The following is a 15,710-nucleotide window of genomic DNA, read 5'->3' as shown; positions in this document are numbered from 1 at the left end:
GGTACAGTAATATGACATTAATGTAAAGGTAATGTGTTATAAAGTAACTCTCAAGAGTTAAAGATCTATAAGGGTCCATTTGGTTACCATCAACTCTCCATCATTTAGCTGGGGACCACCTAGAACCCCCTCAAGGACCACTGTGGACCCCGGACCACTGGTTGAGACTTGGGAACCATTGAGTTAAACTGTCATGTAGATGAATATTGCTTTCTACATGATGAACCTTTGTTACTTTAGTATTCTTTATTTTTTTCTCTCTTTTTTACGCATAGACAAGTGGCATCTCTATAAGCCCTACAGTGTTTTATATGTCAGATAAAGTTGCTCAAGGAAATCTACAGTAGCCAGATGTGCAGCTTGTGTTGGACAATACACAATAAACCATGCTTTTATTGACAACTGCGTACAGTGTTGATGCTCTTGTCAATACATTTGACAAGTCTTTTGGCTGGCTGGCTGGCTGGCCGGCCGTGTCTGTAGCCTGCCATACCTCTCCTGACCACACACAAACACACAAGTTAAAGGAGGGGCACTGTTGAGCAGGCCACAGACACACACACACACACACACTCACACACACACACACACACACACACACACACACACACACACACACACACACACACACACACACACACACACACACACACTCCACAGCATACCACATCATGACACAGGAAGGGGTCAATCGGTCAGGGGTCATTGAGGTCAACACAAGCCCAGAAGAGACCAGAGACACACACAAGCACGCACGCACACACACACACACAGACACACACACACACACACACACACACACACACACACACGCCCCCACCCCCCACCACACACGCACACACACACACACACACACACACACACACACACACACGCACACGCACACGCACACGCACACGCACACGCACACACACAAACATAAAAATGTCATAAGCCCTTCAGAGAGTTGGATTAGATCATTTTAAGGTATTTGTACTTGAGTATTTCCAATAGTTTTACTTCTACTACATATACCTCAACCCCTGCATGTACCTCAAGGTGCGCAGGCCTCCACCGCTCAGTTCACACAGGTGTGATTTTTATCCCATGATTTTGTAACCCATTTTTCACCCAGTGCCAATTGCCTATGTAATCCTGGCTCTGCTCTCCCTCTGCCGCGCCTGGGGAGACAACGGACTGACCTCATGCTTCCTTCTATGCATGAGGAGTCCAAGTTGCTTCTTTTCACCTGACAGGGGGGATTTCCCTGGTTTGGACGTAGCGCGTGGAAGGAACACGTTATTCCAACCAGTTCCTTTCCCCTCCATCAGGCGCCTCGGCTGGCCAGGGGGAGGCATTATTGAGACCAGGATTACTGCATGCTTTTGTGAGGGTATCAACCCTAGGAGACACGGGGAGAACATGCAAACTCCACATAGAAAGGCCCTATCGCCAACCCCACCTAGGGTGTGGGCGCTGATGACGCGGAGGGAGGAACACGCCCCCAGTGCCCACAGCGTCCCCCGGCGGGAATGGAACCCAGGACCTTCTAGCTGTGAGGCGAAGCGCTAACCACTGCGCCACCGTGCCCCCCATTACAGATATTCTAATATTCCGGTAGCCGATCTACAAGCTCACAGCGCATCGCATCCTGAGTTGTTTCGAGCTGGTAAATCGGCTATTTTAAAAAAATAAATCAATAATAATCATAATCATAATAACTAGAAGTACACTCTGTTGAGGTGCCAACTTGCGCCTCACGCTCAAGCAGGCCACATATGGCCTACTTGTGCGCAAGCAGAGAACGCACGAGGTGTGCGCTGATGGCTTCATACCCCTAATTTCTTGGCCATGTTAATGAAGACATTACCAAGAGCGCTCTTATATACCAAACTCTGCTGACATCATCACAAGGAAGGAATGCAAACTTCTAATAAAGTCAATCTTTTCAAACAAGCTATGGCTTTGACTTGGGGTGTATTTCAAATACAGTACAATTATTCAAGGGTAACATTCTTCACTGAACAGGCCAAAGTGAAAAGGGTGCCACGCTTTCTTGGGCCTTTCACGGCAATCATATTTAGACTAAGCCCCCATGTCCCCCCCCCCTTTTTCTTTTTTTCTGCCTTTGTATTTGATGTTATGCTCTTGAAACTGATATTATCCTAGATAAAGTACTATGTTATATCCATCTGTCTTTCAATGTTATATGAGATACTTAAAGTGGTTCCTGTCTAAATAAGCCTCGGCTTTCTAGGATCTCCTTTTAGTTGACCTTGTACCAGTGATTTCATGAAACTGTACTTTTTTCTATTGCAAAATTCTAATAAATTCTTCAATCAATCAATCAATCAATCAATCAGACGCTGCATGCGGGATATGAGGCATTTTGTTCCAAAAATGTGTTTTGCAAAAGTTGACCTGCTGGTGGCACTATAACACGCCAATGTGTGAAGGGTGGCATCTGTTCCTTGGCCTAGTGGGAATGTGTTTTCAAGATTTCACACATTGCAGGCTGCATGCATGATATTAGGCATTTTGTTCAAAAAGGAGCAATCCTGCAATAAAATCCTGGAATACAATGTTAGCCAATTAGATAGAATATGACATATCGGACACATTCGTCATGATTACATCACTGTAGAGATACTGTGTACTGATTTGTGTGATTTTTGGATAAAATCTGAAGGAGTAATATCGAAGAATGTGTTTTACATACTGTAAGTCAGCCTTCTGGTGGCGCTATAAAAGGCAGATGTGAAAAATGCAGGACACAGGTTTCTTACAGATCTCTTACCAGACCTGTGTGTGATATTACTATTTAAATCTAAACTCAATATTCCACTGTGTTAGAGTTTTAACCAAGCCCCAAAGTAATGTCCATTAATGAATGTAACCTGAGGGATCAAAGGTCACAGGCATTCATTGTTGGTCTTTGGCCTTGCCCCTAGAAGATGGAGAGATTTCTCTAGATTTTTTATATTAAATATCTTTTTTATATTATACTCCTTTTACACCCACTCATGACACTATCACGTGTTTCCTAATCCTTTTTTTCCAACTTTCCTGGTTCCTTTTGCTGGCCCTGTCCCAACTGTTTTTTGAAAGGTGTTGCTGGCAACAAATTCAGAATAACTATACAGTCACAAAGACCAATAAAGTTGGTCCGGTAAAACATTACATACCGTATATTGGCTTTACACTGTTTTCACTTGAATGTATGTCTAAAATGGATTCAGGAATCATCAGATATTGTTTTACTTACAACATAATTGGGGTGTATGAATCAGTTCAGTAGGCTATTTTGATTGATTGAAGACTTTATTAGAAGTTTGCATAGAAACAAGTACAGTTTCATGACGGTCAAGGTCAACTAAAAGGAGATCCTAGGAAAGCACTTGGCTTATTTACCCAGGAAACCATTGAAGTATCTCATATAACATTGAATGACAGACGGATAGAACACAGTACTATGCAGTAGATATGGTCAGGAGAAAAAAATAAAACAGAAACAGAAACAAAAAAAAACAGTGCAAAAATATATATACAGTAGGTAAATACAAAGAAGGTTCAGGGGAGGGTAAGGTGCTCTACACACTACAAGCGGTTGCAGTCGGGGCTACCGCTAGGATCAGCGGTGGCCGCACCGTGGTGAGACACAAACACACTCGTTCAGTGATTACACGCTCGCGGGGGATTTCACGGGGCCGCGCCCGCTCTCCTCGCCGCCCCAAAACTTCGCTGCGTGGCTGAAAAAGCCGCCCGCCTCCCGTTGAAAATGAATTGCTAGGAGGCGGTGACCGCGGCTAGTGTGGAACCCCCTTAAGGCTGGGCTAGGTTTGTGATTGCCAGTTGCGAACGGCTGCCGCCTGTAAGTGGTTTTTCAGGGCGATTTTAAAGGATGCTAGGGACCCACACTCCTTTAAGGCCTTCGGTAAGGCGTTCCACATTTTGGTGGTATAGCAGAAGAACAAGTTTGACCCTTTGTTTGAGTTGACTCTGGGTTGAACGTGATCTGTGGCGCTGCCTCTGGTGTTATAAAGTATTTTGACAGGTACATGGCTACTGTGGCAGCACGGTGCCACCCAGGTGGCAGCTGATTAACCAGTAAAAGCTGGTCTGTCACCCTCTCTGTTCTTTCATTCATCTACCCTTAAGCCAGGGCCAATAAAGGCCACATATGGGATAAACAAATTATCACCACATTGTTGTTGGCTGTGGTTATCCTACCAAGCACCGGCGCTGATGTGCAGGTGTACACCATGCAGTACAGTGGAAGAAGGAGGAGTTGGGAAGGAATGGTTAAAGGAGGTAAAGCAGAGAAGACATCATTTGGAGGATGTGACATCAGGCATCAGGTAGACAGCAATCTGGGAACCTGGAATTATGTATTTTGCTCGGAATCTGTACTTGTTTTGAAAGATTAGTGTAGTGAAGACAGACTGTCTGAAGAAGAGACTTCACCAAAACACCCAACTCTGAGATCTGAGACACTCTGCAGGCATACGAAAACGTGAGATCACTTTATCCTTGTGTTCATTGTTCAAATAGTTGTTGGTTTCTGAAGAACTTTGAGAAGAGTTGTTTAAAAACAACTCTTGTCATTGTTACGTATATTCAGTCTGCACTATTATTCAGACTGCACTAACATCCAGACACTATCTTGCTCTTCTGAATGGGTTGCAGGGAAAACACTTAGGAGTCTTAGGATGAATGACACACTGGAAAATGGCACCAACTCCTCCATCCCCTTCATATCCCCAGGAGACGACACCTTCCTGGACCTACGAACTGCAGTGAACTCTATCCACCTCCTCCTGGTTCTCCCCATCAGCAGCTACGTTGTGAGGTTGATCCTGAGTGGAGCTGGTGGGACGATAGCCTCCGAGTTCTTTTATCTCAACCTGATTGCATCTCTGATCATCTTTTCCCTGACCGCTGGCTCCTACTTTGCATGGCTCTTCACAGGCATCTTGGTTTTTCACATGATATGTGTCTTTGCTTTTTTTATTTTCTTCTTCTCTGTTCCATGGTTCCAGTGTTGTATCTGTGTGGAGCGTTACATAGCAGTGGTTCACCCTGTGGTATTTCTCAGATACAAAGCTCTTCGGTACAAGGTGGCCTGTTGCTGCATTGTCTGGCTGATGGTGCTTGCCTTCAGCTTGTTATATTTTTGGTCAAGCACTGTGTTGTCATACATCTTACTGGGCTTTTGCACCGTGTGCATTGCTGTGGTGTCTTTCTGCTGCTTCTCGGTCCTCAGAGCTCTGAAACAGCCTGGACCAGGAGAAGGACAGAGGGACAGTGGGGAGGGAAACAACATGAAGAGAAGGGCTTTTAGAATCATTCTGATCAGCTTGATAGTGATGGTACTGACTACACTGAGCTATATTCCTTGTGTTCTGTCTTTTTTGTCAATTTTTTCTGTCAATTTCTTTAGCCCAGTTGCTATTTACATCACCTATACAATAGCCATGATGTCATTGTTTGCTCATCCTTTGCTGTACATCCACAAAGCTGGAAAACTGCCGTGTTTCGGGGGAATCTGAAAGCGGTACTGTGGTGGAATTCAGATCAATCAATAATCATGAGAAAATGAGGAGACAAGACAATTATATTAGGTGGTGGTGTGGTCAGGTTTATGTAACATGATATCATGGACAGAAGTACAGTTTAACACTCTGGGCAGAGGTAAAGTAGTTCTGCACTAAGCAAAGGAAATCAAACCCTAGTTATACATTAATACATTAATACCTAGTTATACTGGCATTGCAAGGACAAGCTGTAACATAAACAACATCTATCAACCTAGGAAAACATCTTGACTCTTACAGTACATCATGTTATCTGTAATGCATGATGCAGCATAATCTACTCTTACTAATGTTACTCATAATCAATCATAATAATATAATATCTACTACTGTTATTAACGTCACGTAATCAATCTCTACGACAGGTGCCATGTAATTATTCTGATTATTCTTTATTCCTGCGTCCTGTTTGTCCGGGCCCCATTATCCCTAATAACCCAAACCTCAAACTAACCTAATTGTCAGAATAATGGGAATTTTAAAAGCAGCATAGAGCATAGATGTGTTAGAGAAACGTATTATAGTTATTCGGCTATTTGTCATGTTGTAATGGAATTTTTCATCTTATAGAGAAAACTGCATTTTGAAAATTACAATATAATTATATATTATTGTTCATCATAAAAAAAATGTATTCATGTAAACAAATTGTTTAATGTGCGTGTGTGTATTTAATAATTATTAAATTTGTACACAATCTGGCATCATCACTCCTCAAGTTGACTGTTATAGCAAGTGATTTGACACCACATTATCTGAAATGAGTGTTAGTGAAAATGGAACAATCAGATCATCTGTGTGTATTGGTCAGAGGTGTGTTCAAATGGTTGTAGCTTTCAATTTAGACATGGATTTGATGTGGTTGCATTACTTCACTTTATTTAAGAGTTTAAGAGTGTCGTATTTGGTACAGAATCCACTAAGCCATGGTCTGACACCAATTAATAGCATTTCCTTTATCTACAGTATGACAGGGGTCTTCAACAGGGGGTCCGGGACCCGTAGGGGGTCCTCTACAGGGGGGCCGCCAAATCTTTGTGTGATACTGTAGGATAATTCTTTTAAATAAACAATGTGAAACCCTCACATCCCTATTCTGAGGAGAACGTTAGCCAAAAATAGACAGATCTACAGGCTCTCAGCGCCTCGCGCTGCGAGGCGTTGAGAGCTTGTAGATCAGCTATTTTTGGCAAATAGGTTTGGTGTAGAGGTTAAAAAAATAGATCAGACCAAGTACAGAGTGAAAGGTCAAATGTACTATCAACAAGGTTAAATGTCTGAAAAAACACGTTAACATGAATAACATGTAGGTCTACTGATGACAGTGCTGTCAAACAAGTCGATGAAAATCTGCAGCACAATTTTATTCAATATGTAGTGGGGGGGCTTTATCTCCCTCTCAGTTAAGGGGTCCTTGGCCTGTAAAGGTTGAAGGCCCCTGATCTATGATGTTATGGCCCCATAGAAATAGGTTCTATGCACATGCAGCTGCCATATTTGGAAAGAAATTATCCCCTTTAATTTACTTTCTTCACAGTTCTATGGCTCTGTTCCATTTAGTGAAGCACAGTCGTTCTCAAACATATTTTTAATTTCACGGACCCCCATAACTCTGAGAGTGTACTCATGGAACCAAATGGACCCTTATGGATCCATTTTGTTCCATTTGTACACTCTCAGAGTTACACACCCCATAAGGGTCCATTTTTGGATAGAACAGTAGACTAACAGGAGATGGGAGGAGAGACGGGGAGCGACACACGGCAAAGGTCGTCCGGATCGGGAATCGAACCAGCGACGCCGCCAGGCATCCATGCCTATATGGTATGCCCCTGTACCAGTAGGCCAGCGGGTGCCCCCAATCCAGTGACTTTGATTGGTGCAGGGCTGAGTATGGATCAGATTGTAAATCCATATATATATCTTTTTTTTAACTGCATATTAAATAAATAAATAAATCCATAACCCTAAATTCAATTCATTCTTTCAATTGACTAAAATATTTTTTTTTATTCGATGGCCTTCCTGCCCTGACATTTGGCTTTTGTGCCCTAAAATAATGGACAACACCAAAGGCCAAGTGTCCTTGACCCTAAAATGACGAAATTACAGGCCTGCCCCGATGATCCCAGAACTGGCAGCAAGCCGGTACTGAATCTAGAACGGAACCAGTTCTAGAACCCTTTTTGGTGAAAAAGGGGGGACTGGTGTGCATATCACCAACAACAACAACTCAAAATGAGTCTTGCTTCAGTTCCAACATGTTGATGTCGGGGATGAGTTTTGCATTGAAAAAACATTGTGGCTTCTGCATCATGGAGCTGCATGCACATTAATCATCATTTGAATGTCAGTGTACCGGTATTTGTATAACATATTTAAACAACAAAGCCATTCAAATTGCAATTACGCAATAGGCTAATAAGTCAATCCAAAGAACTCAAGTAGAATTGCAACAGAAAAAATAGAATATAATATTACAGTGCATAATAAATAATGAACTCAATGGCAAACAAAAAGGGTTTTATCACTTACTTTTAGTATATCCCCTTCAATACCTTGTTAAAATATAGTGAAAATAGGCGAGGAGGAAGTTCAAAAGTGCTATCTCTTGTACGGCAAGAAAGTTCAATTTGAAGTGCTCGTCTTTGCTGGTCGGAGGGCAGGCAGAACGTAGAAAGATTATAAAGTAAACAGAACAGTCCCAGTGTGTGTGAGTGACACACGGATGACCTTTGCTGCATCACTGCGTGTCACTCCCCTCTCTCTCCCCATTTCCTGTCACACTACAATAATCTATCACAGGCACAACAAAAAGTGACGCGAGCCGTGGTTCCCAACCTTTTAGCCCGTGACCCAAAAGATAAATAAGACATTTGCCCGGCTTCGCGCTGAGATGTGACCTTGTAGATCGCCTATTTTCACTATTTCTTGAACATTTGTTTTCTAATTTTTAGAATGTCTTGTTTTTTTCCCTTTTATTCATTAATTAAATTACATAGAAAAATCATTGCATTTTATTTTTATTCATGAAAATCTTTTAATATAATTTTTAAATGTTTAGAAATAACACAAATTAAAAACAAAATGTAGGAAACAGTTTCAGCATTTATTTCCACTCCAAAAGAACGGTTTGGGGGTCTGGCATGAGAATAGTCACACCGTTTTTGAGGCGCTCCGTTGCTCTGAACAGTTCGATACAGCACCCCACCCCCATCAGTGGCCGACTACACACTGGAGTGTGGTGCAGGTTAATCTGCGTGACATTCAATAAACGATCTGTTCTTAGTGGTATATCTAGTCAGTGCACACTGACTAACCAGTGCAAGCTGGTTAGTCACACTCTCAGTAAAGGCTACATGGGTGTATGATAAAAAAATTATCACAACGTTGTTGTTGCCCGAGGTCATCCAGCCCAGGGCAAAGTGTGCTGTGCATAACGACTGTACGGGTGATTGAATATATTTCCATGGAATAACCATCAAAAGCTATTTGAAAATGCTTATATGTGCAGGATGTGCAACACGTAACACAGTTGCAGGAGGAGGAGGGCTGCTGTTAAGTTAGTAGGGGATCCCAAATAAAATAATCAATAAAGGAATGGTTAGAGGAGGTAAAGCAGAGTGGACATCATGTGGAGGATGTGACATCAGGAAGACAGAGACTGTCTGAAGAAGAGACTTCACCAAAACACCCAACTCAGAGATCTGAGACACTCTGCTGGCATCCAAAACGTGAGATCACTTTAACCTTTTGTTCTTCGTTAAAATAATTGTTTTCAGAAGAATGTCGAGAAGAGTTTTTCAACATGTTTAGTGGAGTCATTGTTATAGTCAGTCAACTGCAGTCAACTGCACTCAAATCCAGACATTATTGCTCTCCTACAGGGCAAACACAGAACCTTAGGATGAATGGCACACTGGAACATGGTACCAACTCCTCCATCCCCTTCATATCCCCAGTAGACCACACCTTTCTGACGCTACGAACTGTTATCAACTCTTTCTACCTCATCGTGGTTTTCCCCCTCAACAGCTACGTTGTGTGGCTGATCCTGAGTGGAGCTGGTGGGACGATAGCCTCCGAGTTCTTTTATCTCAACCTGACTGCATCTCTGATCATCTTTTCCCTGACCGCTGGCTCCTACTTTGCATGGCTCTTCACAGGCATCTTGGTTTTTGACATGATATGTGTCTTTGCTTTTTGTATTTTCTTCTTCTCTGTTCCATGGTTCCAGTGTTGTATCTGTGTGGAGCGTTACATAGCAGTGGTTCACCCTGTGGTATTTCTCAGATACAAAGCTCTTCGGTACAAGGTGGCCTGTTGCTGCATTGTCTGGCTGATGGTGCTTGCCTTCAGCTCGTTATATTTTTGGTCAAACACTGTGTTGTCATACATCTTACTGGGCTTTTGCACCGTGTGCATTGCTGTGGTGTCTTTCTGCTGCTTCTCGGTCCTCAGAGCTCTGAAACAGCCTGGACCAGGAGAAGGACAGAGGGACAGTGGGGAGGGAAACAACATGAAGAGAAGGGCTTTTAGAATCATTCTGATCAGCTTGATAGTGATGGTACTGACTACACTGAGCTATATTCCTTATGTTCTGTCTACACTGCTGAACATCCCAGCTATTGCTATTTACATCACATATATAATAGCCATGATGCCGGTGTTTGTTCATCCTTTGCTCTACATCCACAAAGCTGGGAAACTGCCTTGCTTCAAGGGAATCTGAAAGATGGCGATATCTCTTGCCAGACCTGTGTGTAATGTTATATTTTAGATCTATCTAAAGCCTTTGCTGTGTTAGAGAACCGTATTAAAGTTATTCAGCAATTTGAAATGTTGTTGTTTATTGAATTACTCATGGTAGAGAAAACTGTATTTTGAAAATTACAAATGACAAATTATAGGTGATTCTAATTACAATAATAATATATTGTTAGGGATGGAAATCGGAATCGGCCAATATCAAAAGTCGGCAGGTATGATATCAAACCGGCCGAATCGGTGACCGGCAGGTCACTGACATAAATACCGGTTTTATGCCAATTGTCTATGGCACTGCACAGCATGATGCTTTGGTCCTGTGACTAAAGTAAACATTAGCAAGTAGCAGCCAGTCTACTTAGTGGCAGCCTACAGAATACAGATGGTGCATGATTACCTTTGCAATGTAAGGATATATTCCATAATCCTGTGTCAATGTCGTCTCCAAAAAGAAGGGAGATATGTGTCACCTGCTTTCCTCCTGCCTAGTCCAGACGGTCATATTAGACTGGATAGTGGATATTGTCTGTGATTTTGGATATTGTACTATTGTGATTGATTTGGCATTAGTGTTCCTCTAGCTTATTGGTACTCACATTGAAGTATGTCCTGTAGGACTACTTGGCCTGAAAAAAAGGGTATTGGAGCAACCCTATTTTCTAGTTCTTAGCTAAAGAAATCGGTAACGGAAAAATTGGTTTTGGCAGGTCAGACCTTCATAAAACCGAGGGATCGGTATCGGCCAAGAATTTTGCAATCGGTGCATCTCTATATATTGTTGTTAGTTGTCTTTTTTAATTGATCAAATAATTGTTTCCCAGGCTGGATGCATGCATGTTTATTAATTACAAGCACACACATCTAAAATGATCACTCCAGAAGTTGATTCTTATATAATTTTCTGAAATGATTGAAAGTGAATATTGCGCCATCAGATCATCTGTTTTCTGTCTAGTGATCTGGGGTCGATCAAATGGTTATATAAATGGTTAAGATTAGACATGGGTTTAATGTGGTTTAATTACTTCACTTCATTTCAGGGTTTACTGTAGCATTTGATACAGGATCCACCAAGCCATGCTCTAACACCAGTTAATATCATTTCATTTTTGGTAAAAAGCTGTTCATGAACTCAATGTAATTCATTAATTTTATTAATATTGTGATGGAACATCAAACAGCAACAGTGGAAAATAAAAATATGAACATGATGTTACTATTATCTGAAATGTACAGAGCACCAAACATAGCAAGACAACTAACATCAAAACTAGCTCACTTGTTATATGAATACAGAAATGATCAACATAGCTGAAATTATCTTTGAAGAGAAACATTGTTTGGAGTTTCCCATTGTCTGAATTAACATTAAAAGGGTGCTCCTCTGAGTGCAGGTTTTCGCCAGATTGTGTGGCCTACCCAGGATTGTGTCAGTGTGAGTCGTGGGTTGCAGCCGGCGGGGATGCAAGGAAGCTTTGGGGGAAATAGTGTTTCAACAAATGGTTGACCTTTTCGCATTTGTGGTGAAAGTGCCGCCCTGCTATATATGGAGCTGCATGTTGCTGTGGTGTCATATGTTGTGGTGACAACAATAACAACAACAACTCCAATGAGTCTCGCATCCGTGCAAACATGTTGATGTCCAGGGCATAATTTTGCATGGTCAAAGCTGCATGCCTGCTTGTTGTTTTAACAGGTAGGCTGTGAATAGGTGGTTTCTGCAGCATAGAGCGCCACACCAGTCATTATTTGATCAATCTGGGAGCCCATCGTCAAATTAAAACCAGCGCCCTCTCTATTTTGTTCTACTGCACAGCATCAGAGAATCTGAGAGATTTATCTTTGATATACATTGTGACAAAACAAAAAAAACAGGGCACATTCACAGCAAGTTTATTTTGTAGCACATTTCAACTGACTAACCAGTGCAAGACTCTTAATACAGGTCACATTGATTGATTGATTGATTGATTGTATTATTTTTTGTACCATGTGTTCACAATTATTGAAACAGTAACAAATATGTATTCGGCAAGAAGCTGAAATGGCTTAAAAAGGCCTCTACCCATATTAATTAAGCAAGTGCAACATGATTGCAAAAAAACAGAGAAAAAAAAACAACAACTAAAAAACAACTAAAAAACAATAAGCAAACATAGTTGGCATGCATGATTATATGTTTACAAAAGACATGATTATGTTACAAAATGTCACATTTGGCCACATATAGTTGATTTTGATTGATTGATTGATTGATTGATTGATTGATGTGTTACCCATGTTCTAACTACACTACTGGTTATGTTCATCACATACAGTATAGTACGCACAATGTCAGGGTTTGTTCTACTCCTCTCTCTACATCCACAAAGATGGGAAACTGCCATGCTTCAAGGGGTTCTGAAAGCAGGATGGATCTCTTTACCAGATCTGTACAATAGCATGTTTTAAATATAGCTGCAAGCAGCGATAAAGTGGCCAAGCCATAAAAATTCGGAAAGGGAAAAAGCGGCGGAAAAAAGCAGGAAAAAGCAAGAAAAGTGGGAAAATAAATAAAAGAAACACTGGAAGTAGTGAGCACAGAGCACTGAGAACAGGTCTACGGCAGGTAAGTTAGGTTTTTTTGGCCTGGTGGCTCTATAATAGGCCAAAGTGAAAAGGGTGCCACGCTTTCTTGGGCCTTTCACGGCAATCGGACACTGCATGCGGGATTTGAGGCATTTTGTTCCAAAGATGTGTTTTGCAAAAGTTGACCTGCTGGCCAATAATGTGAGAAGGGTGGCATCTGTTCCTTGGCCTATTGGGTGGTCTAAGAAGAAAGAAAAAAAAAGCAGTTCCTGAAGCGGGATTCGATACCGCTTTGAAGGGTTCACTGGTTTACCAGCCACCCGTCGCTACCGCTCACGCCACTATAAACGACGGAGCAGCGCGGTATTGGGTGGTGGGAACGGTGACCAATCCCACTCAGCCGCGTTACCGAATTATGTGCCGTTATGGACAGAATAGTAAATTTTGACCAGGGGACTGCTTCCGCGTCCGAATACGGCTCAAAGAAGGGACTACGTTATCATCCACGTTTTGTCAAAGATAAAAGCACAAAAAAAAAGGAATTTTCCAGTCGTTTGGTTAGCTCAGTCGGTAGAGCATGGTGACACCAATCCAGAGGCCGGAGTTCGATTCCCCGTGACGGCCGTCATCGTAAAATATTCCAGTAAACAAATGTCGGCGCATGCGTACTAAGACTACATTCTCGTCCTAAAACTCTCCGATCGCGTCCGACCGTAGACGCAGTAGGTGTTCCGAAAGCGTCGCACGGGTGAAGCAGAAAGCGAGTTGGGAAAGCGTCGGACGGGTGAAGCAGAGGGGGTGAGAATGGGCTGATAGTTTATAGGTTAGAGTCTAACCTATAGAGTATACATGTCAATCTAACCGTTAGACTGACAAGTATATTGGCATTCACAGATATGGGCTTAATATTGATGACATCGGGGATCTCCATATATGGGCATAAAAGGGATTCTGTTAGTGTGTTTCCCCTGACATCACAGTGATGTCAGAGCTGTGTATATAAGGTGTGAAGTCCACTTCAACTCTATACAATCCATATGAGCTATAAAAACTATACGACCCGTGCAACATACTGAGGGTGTCCCGAGAGAGACTTAGAGAACACAGCCTCTACACTCCCATCCCCATCACAGTCCTGAGTCCACATGGGCTTCTTTGACAACGAACTGCCGCTCCTCCTGGAAGGAGCGGCGTCCGAGACTTCAGCGTTCGTCGTCGGATTCATCGTCGCTTTGCTAGTAGTCATCATCACATTTGTTTTCCTGAGGTACTCGCAACACAGTGGTAAGGCGACCGCGGGAAGAAGAGGGAGCGCCGTGCTGCTGGCGGGGTTGTGCGATTCCGGGAAGACGCTGCTGTTCGCCCGGCTGCTGTCTGGGAAGTTCAGGCGGACGCAGACCTCCGTCACCGACAGCAGCGCCCCCTACAGGGGCAGGAGTGACGGATGCGGCACGTGGACCCTGGTGGACCTCCCCGGACACGGCAGCCTTCGCCCTCAGTGCGTGGAGAAGTTCAAGTCGGCCGCGAGGGCGATCGTGTTCGTGGTGGACAGCGCCGGCTTCCAGAAGCAGGTGAGAGACGTGGCCGAGTTCCTCTACCTTCTGCTGACGGACGCCGTGATAGCCCGGAACGCGCCGGGTCTCATCGTGGCGTGCAACAAGCAGGACGTCGCCATGGCCAAGTCGGCCAGGCTGATCCAGCAGCAGCTGGAGAAGGAAATGAACACGCTGCGAGAGACGCGCTCGGCGGCCCTGGGCTCTCAGGACGGCTCCGTCGCCGGGGACGGCGGCGTGCACCTGGGCAAGAAGGACGAGGACTTTGATTTCAGCCAGCTGCCCATGAAGGTGGAGTTTGTGGAGTGCAGCGCCCGCGGTACCAAGGGAGAGGACGGGGAGGCGGACATCGACAGTCTGGAGAGTAGCCTGGCTCAGCTCTAGTGTAGCCTCGCGTAGCCAGACGAATCTGCCATTGCGAAGAGAAATTGCCCTTGGCAGATTAGGCATGGACATAGAAAGGTAGACGCCTCCTTCGGCTCTGGGGCATATGCATCGGGGGACCAAGGGAATCCGTGTGCCTCGCTTCCAGTTGGTAGGCCAATCAGAGGCAGGTAGGGGTGGGTCTTTTCAGCTGAACCGCGAAACATCAGAACTGGATGGAAACAAAGTCCTGGAAAAGATACGCTGTGATTGGCCTGTAGTCACTTTGACTGTCAGCTTTCCCTCGATTTTTCTGACTCCAGTGAACCAATTCCAATGAACTGCAGAGGCGGATGAGGTATTTAGTGTTTCATATCTATGAGATTAGGTCTGGCCCCACTCAGTTATTCAAATATTTCACAGCTCACAAGTCTTAAGGAACCAACCAGGGGCCCGATATGCAAATGTAGACTGGGCATATCACCTTTGTGCTACTCTGATTAGTTGTAGGTTTAAATCTTTTTGAAATCGCCCCTTGGGGGGAAAGAAATAACACTGACACCAACCAGGGCCCAGTGTGCAAATATAGAGCGGGTGTATCACCTTTGCGCTATCTGGTTGTAGGTCTAACCAATAGAGTTTTAAGTTTTAATCTTTTTGTAACCGTCCCTTGGAAAAATAAATTACACTGAGAAGAACCAGACTAATATCCATGCAGTGATATTGTCTGGCTATGCAAGGCTACAGCTGTAGAACCAGGTTTTCCACGGGCAAGGAACCGGTTCCAGAACCAGTGCCGGTTCAACTTTCTTGGAACCTTGGTTCGTTCTTGCGAAGCAGCTTGTGTTTCCACCAGATTGAACCATGATTGAACCAGAGGAACCAA

General features: G+C 43.4%; 1 protein-coding gene across 1 annotated transcript; it reads left to right on the top strand.

The window, feature by feature from the left end:
- Positions 1 to 14,053: 14,053 nt before the first annotated feature.
- On the top strand, positions 14,054 to 14,845 carry LOC308293689 (signal recognition particle receptor subunit beta-like; the record flags this gene model as incomplete). The annotated part of the gene is made up of 1 exon (XM_080736284.1): positions 14,054 to 14,845. The coding sequence occupies one exon, from the start codon at positions 14,054 to 14,056 to the stop codon at positions 14,843 to 14,845; it is 792 nt and encodes a 263-aa protein (XP_080592410.1).
- Between the last annotated feature and the right edge of the window lie 865 nt (positions 14,846 to 15,710).

This window comes from Nannobrachium achirus (assembly GCF_963921795.1).
Source record: "Nannobrachium achirus genome assembly, chromosome: 11".
NCBI classification, from domain to species: Eukaryota; Metazoa; Chordata; class Actinopteri; order Myctophiformes; family Myctophidae; genus Nannobrachium; species Nannobrachium achirus.
This window is presented reverse-complemented; position numbering and strand designations above follow the sequence as displayed.